A 16,159-nucleotide genomic window follows, 5' to 3' on the forward strand; every position below is an offset into this window, starting at 1 on the left:
CAAAGGGTAACTTCAAGAATCTGCTGCTTGGTACAGGGAGTGCACAGAGGACCTTCAGGGATATGCTGCCTGGCACAAAAAATGAAAAGGAATAAGGAAGGCTGGCAAAATACAGCGAAGGGTAAGGAGGGTCACACTCACCTGTTGCTATAGTCTTGATGTCTATCAGGTAAGCCAGCCTCTTGTTCTCATCCACGCCTCGCTGCTGTCTCTCATTGATACGGACACTGTGATTTGAAGGGAATGACTATTACCATCACTACTCCCAGAATTCACATTTGAATCACAGAGTCCCTCCCTGACTTCTCTGCAGTTTCCCTGAGCACATGGAGCCTCTGGCAGTTCTCTGACCTGTGACACTTGCCCAGTAGCTATAGCTGCCTCAAGTGAGAACAAAGCTTTCTGATGCACGACTTCCCCCTGAAGCTGCCCCTCTGGCAGTCCCTCAGGGTCCCCAATAACACATTAGTTACATTGCTCTGAGCAGCCCATTATCATCCCTTCTTCTGAATCAGAACATGAGGTATAGAATTTTGGAGGGACAGAGGAGGTCCTGCTGGCAACTGAGTCCCTAATGATGCTGTACCAGGACCAGCTGGATGCAGAGTTGCCTGAGAACATGCACAGGAGGTTCAGCCACAGCCATGGCAAGCTGCACCAAGATCAGAGGAAAAGAGGCTCTTGTGCTTCTGAAACTTGACAGCCTGTAATGTGGCAACTAAACCCATCAGTGGTCCCTGTGAAGTGCATGTCTGGGGGCTGCATGCTCCAGTGTGGGACACCTCCAGTGTTACATACCTGATCTCACTTTCCTAAGTGCCTGTGCTGGTTACACAGGCAGATGTAACCATTACCTGACCAGATGAGGGTTCACAAACTCTGTGCGGACAGATCCCAGAATGTCACTGCTTCCATATTCCACTAGTGTCAGCTCTCCAGCATTAAAAATCATGCAGACCTGATGGTGAGAGGAGAATACACTTTCAGAGCAAAGCGACAGAAACACTCACACCTACCAGCGAAGGGTAGGAAAGAATTCTGCTGCACTCAAATCTAAATTTAAATACTCTGGGATGACTAAGGAGCTGTTCTTGTCTTTTTCTTGTGACTGACAGCTTTTCCTCAAGGCTGGGGATTTTAATTGTGGGCCTATCAGTCCTGCAGGAGTCAAGCTCTCCCCATGACAGCTGTATTCTGTATCTCTAACACCCTCTCTGGCCACTGATCTTTTATTGCTTTTCTCTCCTTCAGGGTTATGACTTATATAACTCATCAGTCCACACACTGAGTTTATTCTGTACCTGGCATGTGGAAAAGGCAAGTACAGGGAAGAAGCAGATTAGGATCTGCATGAAGAGGCTAAATCCAGGCAACTGCTGAGAAACAGGGTTTTCCAGAAATACAGGTGACACTTTTCTTGCTGATGCACACACAGCTCTACACACCATTCATGGGGAGCATTCTGTCCCATCCTACTTACGTTCTCATTGTCGAAGAAGAACTTCTCATTCCCCCCAGATCCTTGCCAGGCCACCTACAAAGCAATGGCATGGGGTGAGGCTGACAGCTCCCCCAGCACCAGTCTGCAGATGATGGGGTCCTCTGTCCAGCTTTTGGCTCCCACAACAGACAGCATGACTTACATTGCACAATGGATCGTATTCTATCACTTTAGCAGTCAACACTGTTTTTCAGTCATTCCCAGCTTGCAAATTCCATGTTCCTCTCCTTTCTTTAGACTCAGCTTCAGACTCAAGCTCTCTTTGTATAGTACATTACTGCCTTTCTAACAAGAGGCCTTTATGGGACCAAGGCACTCCCTCTATCCTAGACTTCACAGGCCCTTCTCCACCTTCCCCAGACCAGCTTTATTACAAAAAGCACCAAACAGCTCCTTTGCCTCTGTTAATCATAGCCACAGAATCACTGCCAACACTTGTGGGAGCAGAATCTCCTCACCACATGTAGCTGAAACCCTTTTTTTTAGGGTCATTCTAGCAATGGCTGATCAGCACGGTGCCAGTGGGGGAACAACTGACTGGAAATTTGTGTAGAGCACTGGATAATACAAGAGCTGCTGTGGTAACAACAGACAAGTGATCAGAGAAGCAGAAAACTGAAAGCCAAGGCTACAGCAGTCCTCTTCCCTCACAGAGTGCAAACTCCAACTTACTGCTTCAAAGGAACTCCAGTGAGACAGCAAGAGAGCAAATGGACATCTCACAGCCTTGCTCTTTCTGAGAAGTGAGTATAGCTGTGCAGTCAAAAGAAAAACTCAGTGCAGCAAGATGTAGAGAAAGCTGGGAGCTTCCTTCTGGCCAAAATCTCAGTTATATTACCAAGGAACAGCATTCTCCAGCACAAACCTCCAGTCAGAGCTCCTGCTCCAGGAGAGATTAATTAGCTCACCATCAGTCTGATTAAAGCGTATGTGACAACTTGGTGAACAAAGCAAATATGTCCTTGAAGCCTATTTAATGTTTTTATTAGACATTAGCCTATTGCCCACATTCTCCAGGCTCAGCACATGGGTTCAGCACTCAGTGCACTGCGAGGCTCAGGGGATGGACAACTTTGTGTGAATTGTCTGGTATCAGAAATGGCACTGGCATAAGCTGTGGGATGCAGCCATGAATTGTTTTTTAATGACTTTTTATTTTGTTTCTTTTAAACACACTAAGATTTGTACGTTCACATCTGGAATGTATATATGTAAAACATCCAGATTTGGGCCCCCAAGTACAAGAAAGACTGATAAACTGGAGCAAGTTCAGCACACTGCCAGTCAAGATGGTTGGGAGTGAAGCACTTACACTGTGAAGAGAGGCTGAAGGAATTTGGCTTCTTCAGCCTGGAGATGGGAAGGTTTAGGAAACCTCTAACACAGTGGTGCCAGGCTTTTTTTTGGCAGATGCAGAGTGAAAGGATGAAAAATGATCATAAAACAGAAATCAAAATACCAAGAAGACTTAGAAAAATGCTTTCCTTCATGAGTACAGTAAAGCACTGGAATAGAGGACTAAAGAAATTGTGGGACCTGAGCAACAACATCTGAATTTAATATTGACTTCCCTTTGGGCAGTAAGTTTGATAAGAGACCTCCCAAGGCCCCTTTTAACCTGAATTGTTCTATGATTCTTTGAAAAGAGGGGTTGTTCCCATGCAGAAATCATATCCTCTGAGTTATGAAGTTAAGCATTTGATATTCCAGAAATGCCACCAATTTTCCAGTACCTCACTGAGCTTGTTGGAGCTGACATCACCCAGCAGTAACGTGTCTGAGGTATGGGCCACCAGGTACCTGTCCTTCCCTAAGATCTTCACCTCATCAATCTCATAACCATACTGGGATTTCAACACAACTCGGGTTCCTGTGGAGAGGTTCTTCACAATGACCTAGTGAAAGTGAGGAAAAGCAGTATGAGGCATACACAGAGGAACAGTGCAGACTTCTTGCCCCATGGAAGATTAGGCAACAGATGATACTAGAATATTTAGATATCCCCAACATTTCCCTCTGCTTTTTTAAAAACCTTACCATTCCTTCTGCATAGGATGACAGCTGTAGTAGATATGTGGGATTCTTACTCTTGCCATTTACAAGTTACTAGCCCAACTGGAGTCCCACTCAGGCCCCCAAGCACAGGCCCCCTTTGAAGAGTCCTGTACTCTCTCCCCTGACTGCACAGGGGTGCCCAGGCTGCCAGCTCACCCCTACTGCCACATTCCGAACAAGGTCAGTTTGTCTGAAATGAAATCACTTTAGAAGTCTGCACTTGACATGGAGGCACCTCACAAAAATTCACAAGGTAGTAAATTACCCCATGGTCTCTTAGGCTATCCAATTCCCACCCAACCTTAGCCCTGTCCCAGGCATATCCCCTTTGCCTTTCTCAACAAGTTGGTATGAACAAACCATAGGTGCAGAACTCCAAACATGTCTAGTTCTGGCAAACATCCCATTTTCATCAGGAATTTCATACCACATTAGACACTGTCTTACCTGGCTTGGTCCCACATATGTAATTTCAAATTTATTTTTGTAAATGGTTTTGCGAAGGCAGCAGTCAAACTGTTCAACTCCTCCACACAGCGTACCCTGGGGACAAAAACACATGTGGTCAGTGAACTCTATTAAGGAGAGAGATTCCATGAATGTTTACATGAAAAGGAGCAGAGGTCAGACACAAACACACCGGTCTCAGCTGCTCTGGAAAACAAGGTTCAAGCACCCACGTGCAGGAGGACCAGCCCTATTTTGACTTTCTTTAGACAACAGAAAGACTGAGCCATTCTCAGAAAAAATGAAGATTACCAAATGCTGGCATGAATCTGGGACAGGAGCAGGTGGGGTTAAAAAGCACTTTTATCCTCATCTTTCCCATTATTCTTCTCAGTTTCCCACTTCTCCATCTCCCAGCCTCCTACTCTCTCCTGCCTTCCAGAAGAATCCTTTCACCTTTATTTCCTTCTTCATAACATCCCAATTCTTTCCACTGATCTCCTATCCTTTAGCCCCTTCCCCTTCTCTGAAAATATTTGTTCACCTGTTCAATAATTCTTGGTCTGAAAATATTTCAAGGATTCTTGATTGTTTAACACAAAACCATAAAAAAACAAATATAGAAAAGTCATAAATAATATCATTTATAAATAATTTAAGTGTTTGAAGTTAGTCAACTTACTACAGAAAATATGCAGAAAGATCAATTTAAAGAGATTTAAAGAATAACCCAACTTTAGAGAAAGACAGATTAAGGCTTGAGGGCTAAAGGTTAAAGAAAGAGAAGGCTGAACTGAAAACACAGCACAGAAACACAGGATGTAATTGGCAGGTCAGTTTGTATATTGCTTCTCATGGGTGCCCAGAGGAAAGAATGCTCCTGAGACTGCTCTGGAGAAGCTATGCTGCTTATCATGCTTCTGAGAAAAGAGAAGGGCTGCTGCAACCAGCGAGCCATCACACCAGCATCCAGAAGGTTCTGCAGTTCCACACTCACACACCCGACTGCAGCAGGTCCCCTGCACCCCTGGTGAGGTGTGACCACACCAGGGTGACCACGTTCAAAGCCTTCCCCTGAGCACTCCGCTTTGTTCCCAAGCACAAACATCCCCTGGGGGGAGACTCGAGGGCTCAGGCCTCCTGACTGATGCCACAAACCGCACAGATCCGTGAGCCATCCCTCTTCCACGCCAGAGCTGTAATGGTGTACAGGTGAGCTATTTCTTTGGGCTTGCCCTCCTCCCAGGCGCTGCGGCGTGGGCTCCAGTTCAGAACCCGTAACCTGGGAGAGAGAGGAGATAAGAGAGACGTTAAAAACTGTGTATGGCTGACAAAGGAAGGGCTACAAAGAGGAGAATTCTCTGTCAGGTACGTGGTACCTGTCATAGCTGCCAAGGACAATGGACTGGCCGCTGGGACTGGTGGCTGCTGTGGTGAATTCCTTCTCTGATGAGTCCCGGCTGTAGTCAAAGGTTTGAATCACGCTGCCTTCCCTCCCGTAAGCGACAATCTTCTTGTCACAGCCTGCAGCCACAATGCTGCTGGACGCCCAGGCGAGGGCGTAAGGAGGACAGGGATGCACGGCCAGCTTACCCTACAGCAGACATGAACACCCTGAACACGTGGATGGCCCCAGCTCTTGCTGGCCTCTGTGCTCAGCTGTCCCAGTGGGGACCAGTATGGGACCTTCTGTAAAGCCCAGTTCATGGGGGCAGCTTTGTCTAACGGCCTAGTCTGTGAACTGACAGATTTATCAGCTATTACATTCATTAACTGTGTGAGAAGAATTCTAATGCCAGTAAGAACTGATACCATTAACTAGACTGAAATTGAACTCCCAACACAGCAGAGTACAGATGGATCTTCATGATAGCATGGCAGAGAGCAGCCATGGTCAAACTGCTTCAGCTGGAGACAAAAGATCTGAGAACAGCATCCCCTTCATCACAGCCTGAAGCACAGAGAGACTCCTGGCACAGAGGAGTGGGAGGCTCAGGAGAAATGCTGAGTGTCCAAGGACAAAATGTGAGACTGAGATTCAACAATAACTGTGGTAACTATACCCTACTTAGTGTGGGGACAATAGTAGCCACCCCACGGAACCTCACCTCTTCAAGCATCATTCTCCTGGACACTTGAACATCAGATCTTTCCAGACACCTGAACACCCTTATGCTTCATACATAAAAACATGAATTCCCCCCTTACCACTACCCTCAGTGTATTCCAAAGCATCTAATTACTGTTCTGCCTCCATTAATGCTTTCCAAAACCTTTGCTAGCAAGCACAGCCTGCAGCTCCTCTCCAGATTTCCACCCTCCAAGCTTGATCCCTTTCCAGAGCTCTGGAGCTGGGAAGCAGGCTGTGCAAATAGGAATTTTGCTCACTGAGAAAGATTTTTGGTACCTGTGATTCACCTGAACCCTCATCATCAAAGAAGAAGCGCACTATGGTTCCATCTGCATGGCCAGACAGGATTCCTCTCCCTGACACACTGCAGAAAAACACAGACAGGATGATGCAATGTTACAGGAAGACTTGCACCTTCATACTCATATCCCTGCCCAGAGCAGCCATTCCCAGGCTAATGATTGATGTTCTTCATCAAAGAAACCTTCCCCAAAGACAAGACAAGTACCTGTGCCAGTGTCTATAAAAAGAAAGCAGACAAAAGAACCCAGAGTGGAAAGGAGAGTGACCAGTTAAGTGTCTTCATCATGTAAAATCACAAAAAAAAACCCCTTTCTGTATTACTAAAACCCAGAAGCTAAGTGACCTTCAGTGGAATAATGACTCTGCCCACAAGTGCTTACAGCAATGTGCATCAAACAGCTCTTGCACTGGAACTGTTCCAGCAGTGAGGCTGGGTATTATGATACTGGGAATCCCTAAAAGAAACACACTGTAGGCAAAAAACACCTGGGCAAAAACTCCAGGCCTAAATCCATTTTTTATAGCATTGATGTCTTGTGCTTCTGGACATAAGCAGGAAGAAGAGAGAAAAGAAAAAGAAACAGGCTGAAAACCATGTACCCAGATAAACACTTTTTAATGAAGATTAGAAGATTCAAGAACAGAATACAAATTCTATGGACACTGTAGCAATCCAGCAGTCATGTACCAGTCACCAGAATGAGAGCATTTAGTGAAAATTCCACTCCTAGGATCATGAAACATCTCAATTTTTAGGTAAAGAATACTAAAGTAGTTGGAATGAAATCTTATTAATGAAAATAATTTTAAATTGCACTTTATGGTTATATTGCTAATTACAGCCTTGTCAAAGGTTTTATCTGGCAGAATCATGTTACTTTTTTTAGCCCTTAAACATGATTAATGTTAGTTATTACTTAGATGAAGCGGACAAATGTAATCTTTATAAAGTCACAGATTCAAATACATCAATGAATATAAGTAAGCTCACGGAGACTTTCACCCTCAACTGTGTTTGAAGAACAACCAGACTGCCCCTGTGGCACAGCCAGGTACCAGATTTTAGGAAGAGATTCCTTCTGGAGAGCACAGTATGTTATTATCTTGACAACAAAGTGACAGCAAAAGAACACTGGCAACCTCCCACACTGGTCCCTGTTATGCCAAGCCAGCAGCACGTGTGGGACTGAGCCAAAGCAGGGCAGGCCAAAGCAATGCCATACTCACTTGGAAGTTAGTGAGACCACGTAGGAATCTGTCCCATAGATGGTGGAAGACTTGTTGTTCTTTGTATTTGCTAAACGAACCTGAGAAAAAGAAAATGATCAGTGTTGCTTTCATCGGTAGAATGTGGATCTCCCCCAGTGTAAGTAACATTCCCAGAGGTTTCCCTGTTCACTATCAGGGAAAGAAATCACAGGAAGCTCATTGACACCCAGTATGTTACAGAAGAGGAAAAGTTGGAGTCACATTTCCACATTTCTAGAAAAGTTTGGAGAAAGATCCAAAAGATCCAGTAGAACCTCCAGGGACTAACTGTGAACCAGAAAATTCAAGTCCACAGGGTAATCCCTCTGTTGCTGTTACTGTGGCACCTAGTGATGGCTCCTACCCTTCAGCCCAGCCACTGCAGACCCCACAAGGGAAAGAAAGTCACACAAATAACAAGTTTCTCTACCTTTCCTTCAGCAAGACCAAAGACAATGATATTCTCTGCTGGCCACAATAAGCAGGTCACAGCACTCTGCAAAGGAGGAGGTAAAAAGAGAGGTAAGAGCTCCACCCTACCCAGCTTCCTGCCCCACTGCCACCTAAAACAGTTCATGAACAGACACTGTTCAGGCAAGAGAGATGGGGCATTTGGACAGGCCTTACAGTAGCTGAAGATACTGGACAAACCTTACTTCATGCTGAAGCTTAAATTAGATAAAAGTGATCTGGGGCAAAGTAATTGAGCACAGGAGGACTATAGGAGGGCAAAAAAGTTACAGGGATGTGTTCAGTTTGGAGCTCTTTTGTGAGTATTACTTACTGAGCAGTGCTTGGCTTGCCACATGCTATTAGTGAATGTATAAAATCATGGCTCTTTTGAAAGATTTTTTGAAACATGTATAAAATACAAAAATAATTTCACTGTGACAACTTCTGCAATAGCTATGAGAATACTCATGCATTGGATCTTTATTTGATTAATAAGAAATAGTGTTTATTTTTTCATTGACAAGTAAGAGGGTTATTAGATGCTACCAAGTAGGTCAGGTAGAAATAGGCTCGTTAAATCCAAACCAAAGGTATTGTCAAAATCTGAGGTGGAGTCAGGATGAATAAAGCTAACCATAAAACCCAGCTGTAAGAGAAGGCCAAGAAAGTTTATGAAAGTCCTTCACATCCACCCTGCAGAACTTCAGTCAGCAAGAAGGCTGGTGTTTGGCACTGTGCCACCAGCAACAGCCTCACTGGCTCTCTGTCCCATTTTAAGCGTGCGGGACTGCTTAAGATACATATCAGCATTTATTCATTCCTCATTTATTTATCTCATCTTCCATCCCTGCTCTGATCATTTCTATCAGTAAACACAGCTACAATCAGACAACAAAATGTCTCAAGGTAACTAAACTGTTCAAAATTTAAATGCCCAACCAATGACCAAGACCCATTTTCATTACCCCTGTTTCCCAGGAATTTGTGTGTTTCCCTCATTATCTGTCAGACTCATTTTCCACTCTAATACAACAAAAGTTTGGGAACAAGCCTCACACAGTGGTGATGTGCTCATTGTTTGTCCTCCTGGCCCTCAGCAGGAGGCTTGGCTTGCCAGTGTGATCACAAACTGGGATCACTGTGTGTGAGAGAGAGCCCAGTGGTAGGAGAGGGAAAGGGCTCAATAAATGATCTGTCATATTGACTGAACATTTCAAAAATTTAGTTACAGGAGAAGTATTACAGTGTAACAGTATTTAGTTACAGGAGAAAGCCAGACACAGTGGCAAACCCCAGACATAGAGCATCAGAAAAAAAAGGATTTTATGTGTTACAAGTGGTAGAAAAGGCATGGGGAAATGAGAAATGAGAGTAAAAAATACTGAATTTCTACATTAAAAATACAAAATCCTGTACATGTGCCATGCACAGCATCTGAGCTTGTGAGAGGCCAGCAGGCCCCCACTGGGCTGGCAGCTGGAGGGGCAAAGCAAGCAGTACACAAGGACAGAACTCTGCAGGGAGGCTAAATGTGCCCACACCTGGGACAGCCACCCTGTTCAGGAAACGCACAAATGGACACCAAGCCCCTGCTGCTCTCTTTTCTTCATGACACTCTATTCTCACGACCACTCAGTGCAGCAGCTCAACTGCAGACAGACCAGAGGCTGACCAGCAGCTTTCCTGTCACAGAAACACAGAACTCCCTGGGCTCCCTGCAGCAGTCCGAGCAGCCACAGTGGCAGGCCATGACCCAACCCTAACACAAAAGCTTTCAACCCAAAGGCTGAGGCTAACCCTTCACCTGAGAGACAGCTTGAGAAAGCCTGGCACAGACTCCAGCAACTCCATCAGGAGCAGCTCTGTCTACGTCTTCTGAGGATTTGGACATGAAGGATGATTCCTCCTACCCTGCAGGGAACTTTCTTGGTGACACAGAGACTATGGGGTGATGGCACTTGCCTGGAAAGCCTGGGGCACCTGCTAGACTTTTGCTTCTGAAGGAACAAGTAGTCAGTACACTGTATTTTCTCACTCTGATGGCTTTCTGTGCAAGGAATTCATAACACCTTTGCCTTTTCCAGGCAGATCTCAGGGCACGCTTGGCAAACACCTACTGGGCAGACTGCTCTCTGACACAGGCAGGCTGAGCCAGAGCAGCAGAACACAGAGGTGGCCAAGGAGTAAACCTGACAGAAATCACAAATCTGAAGCAACTGAGCATGTGGAAATTGCACAGTTTGAATTCTGCACACTTTTGTTTAAGAAGGCATCTTGGAGTTTAGAGCTGCAAATGTGTGAAAAATAGTTGGGCTTTGAGTGTTGCACATTTTCCCCTTTCAACTCCCTTAAAACAGTCTGTCTACTGATCCCTAAAGTAGTCCCCAAAGTTTTGTAACTGACTGCATTGATTGTTCAACAATTTACTTGGTTGCACCCAGGCATTAGGACACCTCTGAAGCTTAATGAGCAATACATGCCTCAGAATTTAGAGATTCTCTTAGGATCTTTAAAGGTCAAATACAGTTTGGCCAAGTACACCTGTGAGTATGAGCAGAGAGACTTCTCATTGTCTTTTCCTACATATGCTGGAGAAAATTAAGTCAAACAGAAGTCTGGGTCTCACCGTTTGGATGAACTTGTTGCATATCACCTTCTTGTCACCCCTGCAGAAAAATATGAACAAAAATGACTGTCAGCAACCTTACACATTCTGATCACCCTACTGTTTATGTACGGTCTACTTTGATATTGCCAAACACAGTTCACTGAAGTTTTGCGTGCTGCTAGTCTATCACAACTTTAGGCAAAAAACCAAAAAGACCCCTCAAGTCTGAGCTTCCAAACTCCTGGTGAACTGCTTTTCTGAGTACCGTTAGCACAACTCCTGCCAGCAAATGAGGCTGCAGTGGGGCAGATGTGTGCCATTGCTGCACAGCTGTGACACATGATGGCAACACAGGCTCCAGCTAGCTGCAGGGCTCTGTAAGGGCCCTGCTGAGGAAACCTCACCTGCTGCTCCCTTCGGGCACCTGTGTGGCTCCCTGTGGGCCAGGAGATGGGCACTGCAGTGTGTGCCAGGGTGAGGATCCCTAAGGGAGCCCATGGCAGGGCAGAATGGAGCATGCTGGACCTCACCGCACACTCACCACTCCTCGCCGATCCTGTACACGTAGACAACGTTGTCCGTCTGCCCGATGGCCAGTTTAGTGGAGTCTGGCGAGAAGGCCATGCCTTTGACCACGTAGCTCTTCCTGCCGTACTGCGGAGAGGATCGGTGTGACCGTGGGAAGGCCGGCTGCCCCAGCGCTGCCGGCCCACGCCGCGCCGGGGCCCGGCCCCGCTCACCTTGGCGTCTGCCGGCTTGGTGGAGAACTTGTCGCGCCGCTCGCCCTGCTCGTCGTAGAGCAGCACCACGCGCTCCGCCGTGCACACGGCGAAGCGGGCACTGCTGGCGGACCAGGCCATGCAGGTCACCCGCGCCGTCCCGTCCTGCGGGCACACACGGCTCAGCAGACACACTACGGCCTCAGCGGGGCCGCTAGCGCCCCAGACCGACCAGGGCCGCTCTCCCCGACTCGGCCTGTCCCGGCCCGCTCCCCCGCGGCCCGATCCCCCCCAGCCCGGCCCGGTCCGACCTGCGGGGCCAGCAGGGTCCGCACGTGCCGCAGCTGCATCGCGCCCTCCGCTGGGCCCGGGCCCGAGATGGTCCCACGGGTCGGGATGGTCCCACGGGACCGCTCCGCCGCCGCCGCCGCCGCCGAGCTCGCCTCGCCCCGCCCCCGCTGCCGTGGCAACCCCGCCGCCTCCGCCGCGCTGACGCGAGCGCGTCGAGCCCGCGGGGACCGACCCCCCGCACACCGGCAGAGATCGGCTCGGCTCGATCCCGGCTCCGCTATGGAGGCGCTGCGGGCGGCGGGGCGTGCCGTGCTGCGGAGCCCGCGCCTCGCCCGGCACGGTCTGGGTCTCCGCCGGCGGCGCAGTGAGTGCGGACGAGTGCGGGGTCGGGGCCGGGCATCGCTCCGGGCGAGGAGCCCGCAGCTCGGCGCAGTCGGGCTGGGAATACGGCAGGGCAGTCTGAGGGGCCTGGAGAACTGAGCGGCCGTGGGGGTAGTCGGGTTAGGGGAGGCGAGGGGATCGGGCCGCGGGGGCCGAGGCACCGTAGCGCTGCAGCTTCTCGCCGAGCCCTCCCTGTCCCGCTGCCGGGGCTGTCGCCTCCTGCCCCACTTGTAAATCGAGGCCGCCCGCGCCGGGGGGCTGACGGGCCTGGGCGGCCGTGCCAGGCGCTGGAACACGCTGGACTGCAGCGGGGACCTCCCCGGCCTCCGCGGGCCTCGGGCCCCTCGGGCTGCCACTCCTGGTCCTCTGCGAGTGTGCCAGGCCAGCCCCTGCTGTCCGCGGCCCAGCAGGATCCGAGACCGACCCATGACACATCCCTGGACGTGTTCAAGGCTGGGTTGGACGGGACTTGGAGCAGCCTGGTCTAGTGGAAGGTGTCCTGCCTGTGGGAGTAAAACTGGATGAGCTTTAAGGTCCCTTCCCACCCAAATGGGTCCGTGATTCCATGACCCTGCAGGTGCCCTGTGGCACAGGAGGGCCACGTTTGGCTGTTCTCAGTCAGCTGCACAAGGCTTTGCTGGAGCACCCACACTTGCCCTGGCAGCCCTGGTATACATGGACTGTCCTCAGAGTTTGGGGTGACACAGGGTTCTACTGCCCGGGGTGGAGGTCACTGGTGCCTGCATGGCACCAGGCAGCCTCCCTGATAGTTGTCACTTGGAAGAGTATGCTGTGCAAATAAGGTCTCCTGATTTCCCTGTGGGTTCAGATTATTCCAATTATGAGATGGACCCTTCTGCAAGTGTGCCAGTAATGCTCAGGGAGCAAATCCCAGGGAAGAGGTGAAAATAACCCTGAAAAGTATTAGCTTAGTGTGAACAGTACATAGCTTGGCAATTCCCATCTCTTTCTTAACAAAGCATCTGTAGTGCAGTTGCTTCTCAGTCATCCCAGCTGGGACCACAAATGCTGACTAAGCTGCCCCTGCCCTGGCACCCTGCTGCTGCAGGTGAGATGCCAAGGGGTTTGGATTTGCTTACACTGGGCCAGTCTGGGGATTTTGATCTGAGCATGGCAGTGAATGCTCTTCAGGTGTGCCAGCAACTCAGGTGGCTGAGATGAATGCACTACAGAGAACATTTTGTTTGTAATGAAACAGAAGAGACCCAGGAACACAAGGTTTTTGCAGACAGCAATGAGGGCTGCAGCATCCTCAGCACTGTGCAGATATGCAGGAACTGTCTCTCAGTGCTGACAGAGCTTGGACTTCCAGGGCTAGAGGACTAAAGCTCCAAGGGTGAACTGCCCACTCCTTCTGTTCCTCTTATGAGAGTGTCACAGAGCCAGGAGAGTGTCCTGCTGGAGGCAGGAAGCAGCACTGCTGCTGGGAGCCATGGGTGGGGGGGTGGCTCTGGCAGTACTAGCTGTGGGGCTGCTGGCACATGGCTTCTAAGGGCTTTTGTCTTTGCAGAGCTGCCTGAGAGCTGGGCCGATATGCAGGAGCCACTGCTTGAGGGGATGTGCTTCACCCTCAAGTATCTGGGCATGACACTGGTAGAAAAACCAAAAGGAGAAGACATGGCTGCTGCTGCCATCCGCAGGATCGTGGCCACGGTGAGACTCGGTCCTGGGGCCCTGGTGTGCGGGGTCAAGGCCCAGCTCCTACACTCCCTGCACAGGGAAGTGTCTGTGTCCTAGCCCTGAGCTCCAGTCAGGGACTGTGCCCTTCCCAAGAGGAGGGTGGCATGCAGGAGGCTACTGGTGTCTGCCTGTGTGCTGTGGGGAAGCTGTCTTCTTGCTGGATAGCCCCAGCCACCTGCTCCTACGCCTGAACCTGGCTGGGAGCAGAGCTGTGCCTGCCACAGCATGGAGAGAAGGGTGAAGTACTGGGAGAAGTGGGGTCTGTGCTTTCCTGTGTGTGTGGCAGGAGAGTGAACAGATTTGAAGTGTTCTGTGCAGGGCATGCCTTATTGCCAGACTCTGCTATCCCCTCCCTACAGCAGGAGCCTTTGCAGAAAGTATCCAAGTGAGTGATACTGTACAGAGTCTGTGGGGCTCCTTCCAGCAAGGGGGTGAGGTGAAGACCCTTGCCAGGTTTGCAGAGATTGCTGGTGTTTTTCCACTGCCAGGCACGGGTTGGAGCTCGCAAGTTTCAGAAGGTGATTCTGACAGTGTCTCCAAGGGGCATCTCACTGCAGGATGCAGACACTAAGGAGATGGTGGAAAACATCTCCATCTACAGGTGGGCATGTCACGGGTATGGGCTGGGTGTTCCCCAGCAGCCAGCTGAAGACTAATGGGAATTTGAGCAGCCAGGGAGGGCTGGGCCTTCTGTCAGCAGTACCTTCAAACTTAGGTCTTTCCTTGGCTCACTGAGGCCTGTGCCCTCTCTCTGCTGTGCTCCCAGCACTGCCTGAGGCTGAGTGTAGGCAGGGTCCTGGGTGGTCTTGAGTTCATCAGCCCATCCATCATCTCCTTGTGCCCTGCCTCTCTGTTCTGCAGGATTTTGAGGCTTGTGATTGGAAAGCCTCACAGTTAAGACAGGACTGCATGTCTGTCTCCACTGCCATGGGACCACCCTTCTGGCTGCAGCTTCTTGGGCAGGCTAAAGGCAGTTGCTGTGAGAACTGATGTTCATTTCTCCTGCTGCCACTTGTCCTTTGGCTGGGTTGGGTGTCTGGGTGCTGGGTGTGAGGGGCAGTAAATGTGCAGTCTGGTGGCTAGATGGGAAGCAGAGACAAGACATCTCTTTGCTGCAAAATGTAGGTCTTGGCGCCAGAGCTGATGTGCCAGGTCAGACCATCCTTCTGCTGGCCTCCAGCTGTGTCCTTGGAGGCAATCACCCACCCTTCTGTGCTCCTCTTGTCCCAATGCTTGAATTCACACATAGGGTTGAGCTGGCCATCAGAAAACTACAGGGCACTCTGGGATGGCACAGGAGGGAGTGCCTGTGGATGCAGTGATCTCTTAACCTGCCGCAGGTACCAGGCAGCCTCTGGTCCTTGCTGGGGGTTTGGGCTGCCTGGTCATCTCGGGCAGGTGAAAGCCTCAGGTTGTCAGCAGTGCTTGCTGATATGCTGGGAGTGCAGCAGAAGTGCCATGCCAGGGGTCCTGGATTGTCCTGACAGCTCCTCTCTGCCCACAGGATCTCCTACTGCACGACAGACAAGCTGCAAAACAAAGTCTTTGCTTACGTTGCCCAGAGCCAGGAGAGCGGGGCACTGGAGTGCCATGCCTTCCTCTCACCCAAGAAGAAGATTGTAAGCACTTACCTTCTGCTCTTGGCTCTGTGAGGTGTGGGTGGGAGCAAGGGCCTGCTTTCTTCCCCTTCAGTGAGAGAAGGGGACCTGTTACCTGTGCGAGCCTCAGCTGGATTTGGAGCCAGGGAGGAGGTGTGCTCATGTGCTGCACAGGCAGGGAGTGAGTAAAGGGGGGTTTCCTGTCCCAGCTCCTGAGGGTCTGCTCTTGGGGGTGGCTCAAGAGCACCCCCAAGGGCTGACAGACACAAAACTGAGCTCTGGCCTTTCATCTGTATGTTCTGCAGAGAAAGGCAGCATGGGATTCTGGGGGGTCTTGGATTTCATGGCAGTAGGTTATCCTGCATTGAGGGCCCAGGTGGAAGCAGGCATTCCCTCTCTTTCATGTACACAGGCCCAGGCTGTGACTCTGACTGTGGCTCAGGCCTTTCAGATGGCACTGGATCTCTGGGAAGCGGCACATGCAGGTAGGAGGGATTTCTCAGATGTATCTCACTGCATAGTTCTGGAATCAGTGTCTCTCTGGTGAAACACACCAGGCAGGGAGAATGTTTTGTCCCTATAGTTGTGTTTCTCTGCCACTCCCCCGTCTTCAGCTGGGGTGGGAGATGTAGCTGCTCTCTATGCTGAACTGCTGTGCATTGCCTGAGCTGTAGCCCAGCTCAGGGCTGGTGGTACTTGGCCTGAGCAGTGACCCCTCACATT

General features: G+C 49.9%; 2 protein-coding genes across 2 annotated transcripts in view; one reads left to right on the forward strand and one right to left on the reverse strand.

Moving 5' to 3' along the window:
* Positions 1-11,835, reverse strand: part of IFT172 (intraflagellar transport 172) — a 37,341-nt gene extending 25,506 nt beyond the window's left edge. Inside the window, exons 1-14 of the mRNA XM_041405260.1 lie at positions 11,777-11,835; positions 11,487-11,630; positions 11,288-11,400; positions 10,765-10,804; positions 8,116-8,181; positions 7,665-7,744; positions 6,411-6,498; positions 5,383-5,597; positions 5,162-5,285; positions 4,004-4,099; positions 3,235-3,396; positions 1,481-1,534; positions 855-958; positions 142-227 (exon numbers count right to left, since the gene is read on the reverse strand). Of these exons, the coding sequence (XP_041261194.1) occupies positions 142-227; positions 855-958; positions 1,481-1,534; positions 3,235-3,396; positions 4,004-4,099; positions 5,162-5,285; positions 5,383-5,597; positions 6,411-6,498; positions 7,665-7,744; positions 8,116-8,181; positions 10,765-10,804; positions 11,288-11,400; positions 11,487-11,630; positions 11,777-11,815 (1,411 nt within the window). The 5' untranslated portion in view covers positions 11,816-11,835. The remainder of the gene's footprint in view (positions 1-141; positions 228-854; positions 959-1,480; positions 1,535-3,234; positions 3,397-4,003; positions 4,100-5,161; positions 5,286-5,382; positions 5,598-6,410; positions 6,499-7,664; positions 7,745-8,115; positions 8,182-10,764; positions 10,805-11,287; positions 11,401-11,486; positions 11,631-11,776) is intronic.
* Positions 11,836-12,004: 169 nt separating this feature from the next.
* On the forward strand, positions 12,005-16,023 carry LOC121336259 (low density lipoprotein receptor adapter protein 1-like). Its single transcript, XM_041405261.1, has 5 exons — positions 12,005-12,120; positions 13,669-13,811; positions 14,327-14,439; positions 15,343-15,457; positions 15,849-16,023. Exons 1-5 carry the CDS (start codon positions 12,036-12,038, stop codon positions 15,981-15,983), a joined length of 591 nt encoding a protein of 196 aa, XP_041261195.1. The 5' UTR covers positions 12,005-12,035; the 3' UTR covers positions 15,984-16,023.
* The last annotated feature ends 136 nt before the right edge of the window (positions 16,024-16,159 follow it).

The sequence above is a fragment of the Onychostruthus taczanowskii genome, unplaced genomic scaffold (assembly GCF_017590055.1).
Source record: "Onychostruthus taczanowskii isolate IOZ18803 unplaced genomic scaffold, ASM1759005v1 scaffold227, whole genome shotgun sequence".
In the NCBI taxonomy this organism is placed as follows: Eukaryota; Metazoa; Chordata; class Aves; order Passeriformes; family Passeridae; genus Onychostruthus; species Onychostruthus taczanowskii.

What these genes read in the sequence shown, in the direction of transcription:
- LOC121336259 (XM_041405261.1), top strand. Translation starts at nt 12,036, where the DNA reads ATGGAGGCGCTGCGGGCGGCGGGGCGTGCCGTGCTGCGGAGCCCGCGC. An exon ending in GAAAACATCTCCATCTACAG is followed by an intron (nt 14,440 to 15,342) that starts GTGGGCATGTCA and finishes CTCTGCCCACAG; the next exon opens with GATCTCCTACTGCACGACAG. An exon ending in TCTCACCCAAGAAGAAGATT is followed by an intron (nt 15,458 to 15,848) that starts GTAAGCACTTAC and finishes TCATGTACACAG; the next exon opens with GCCCAGGCTGTGACTCTGAC.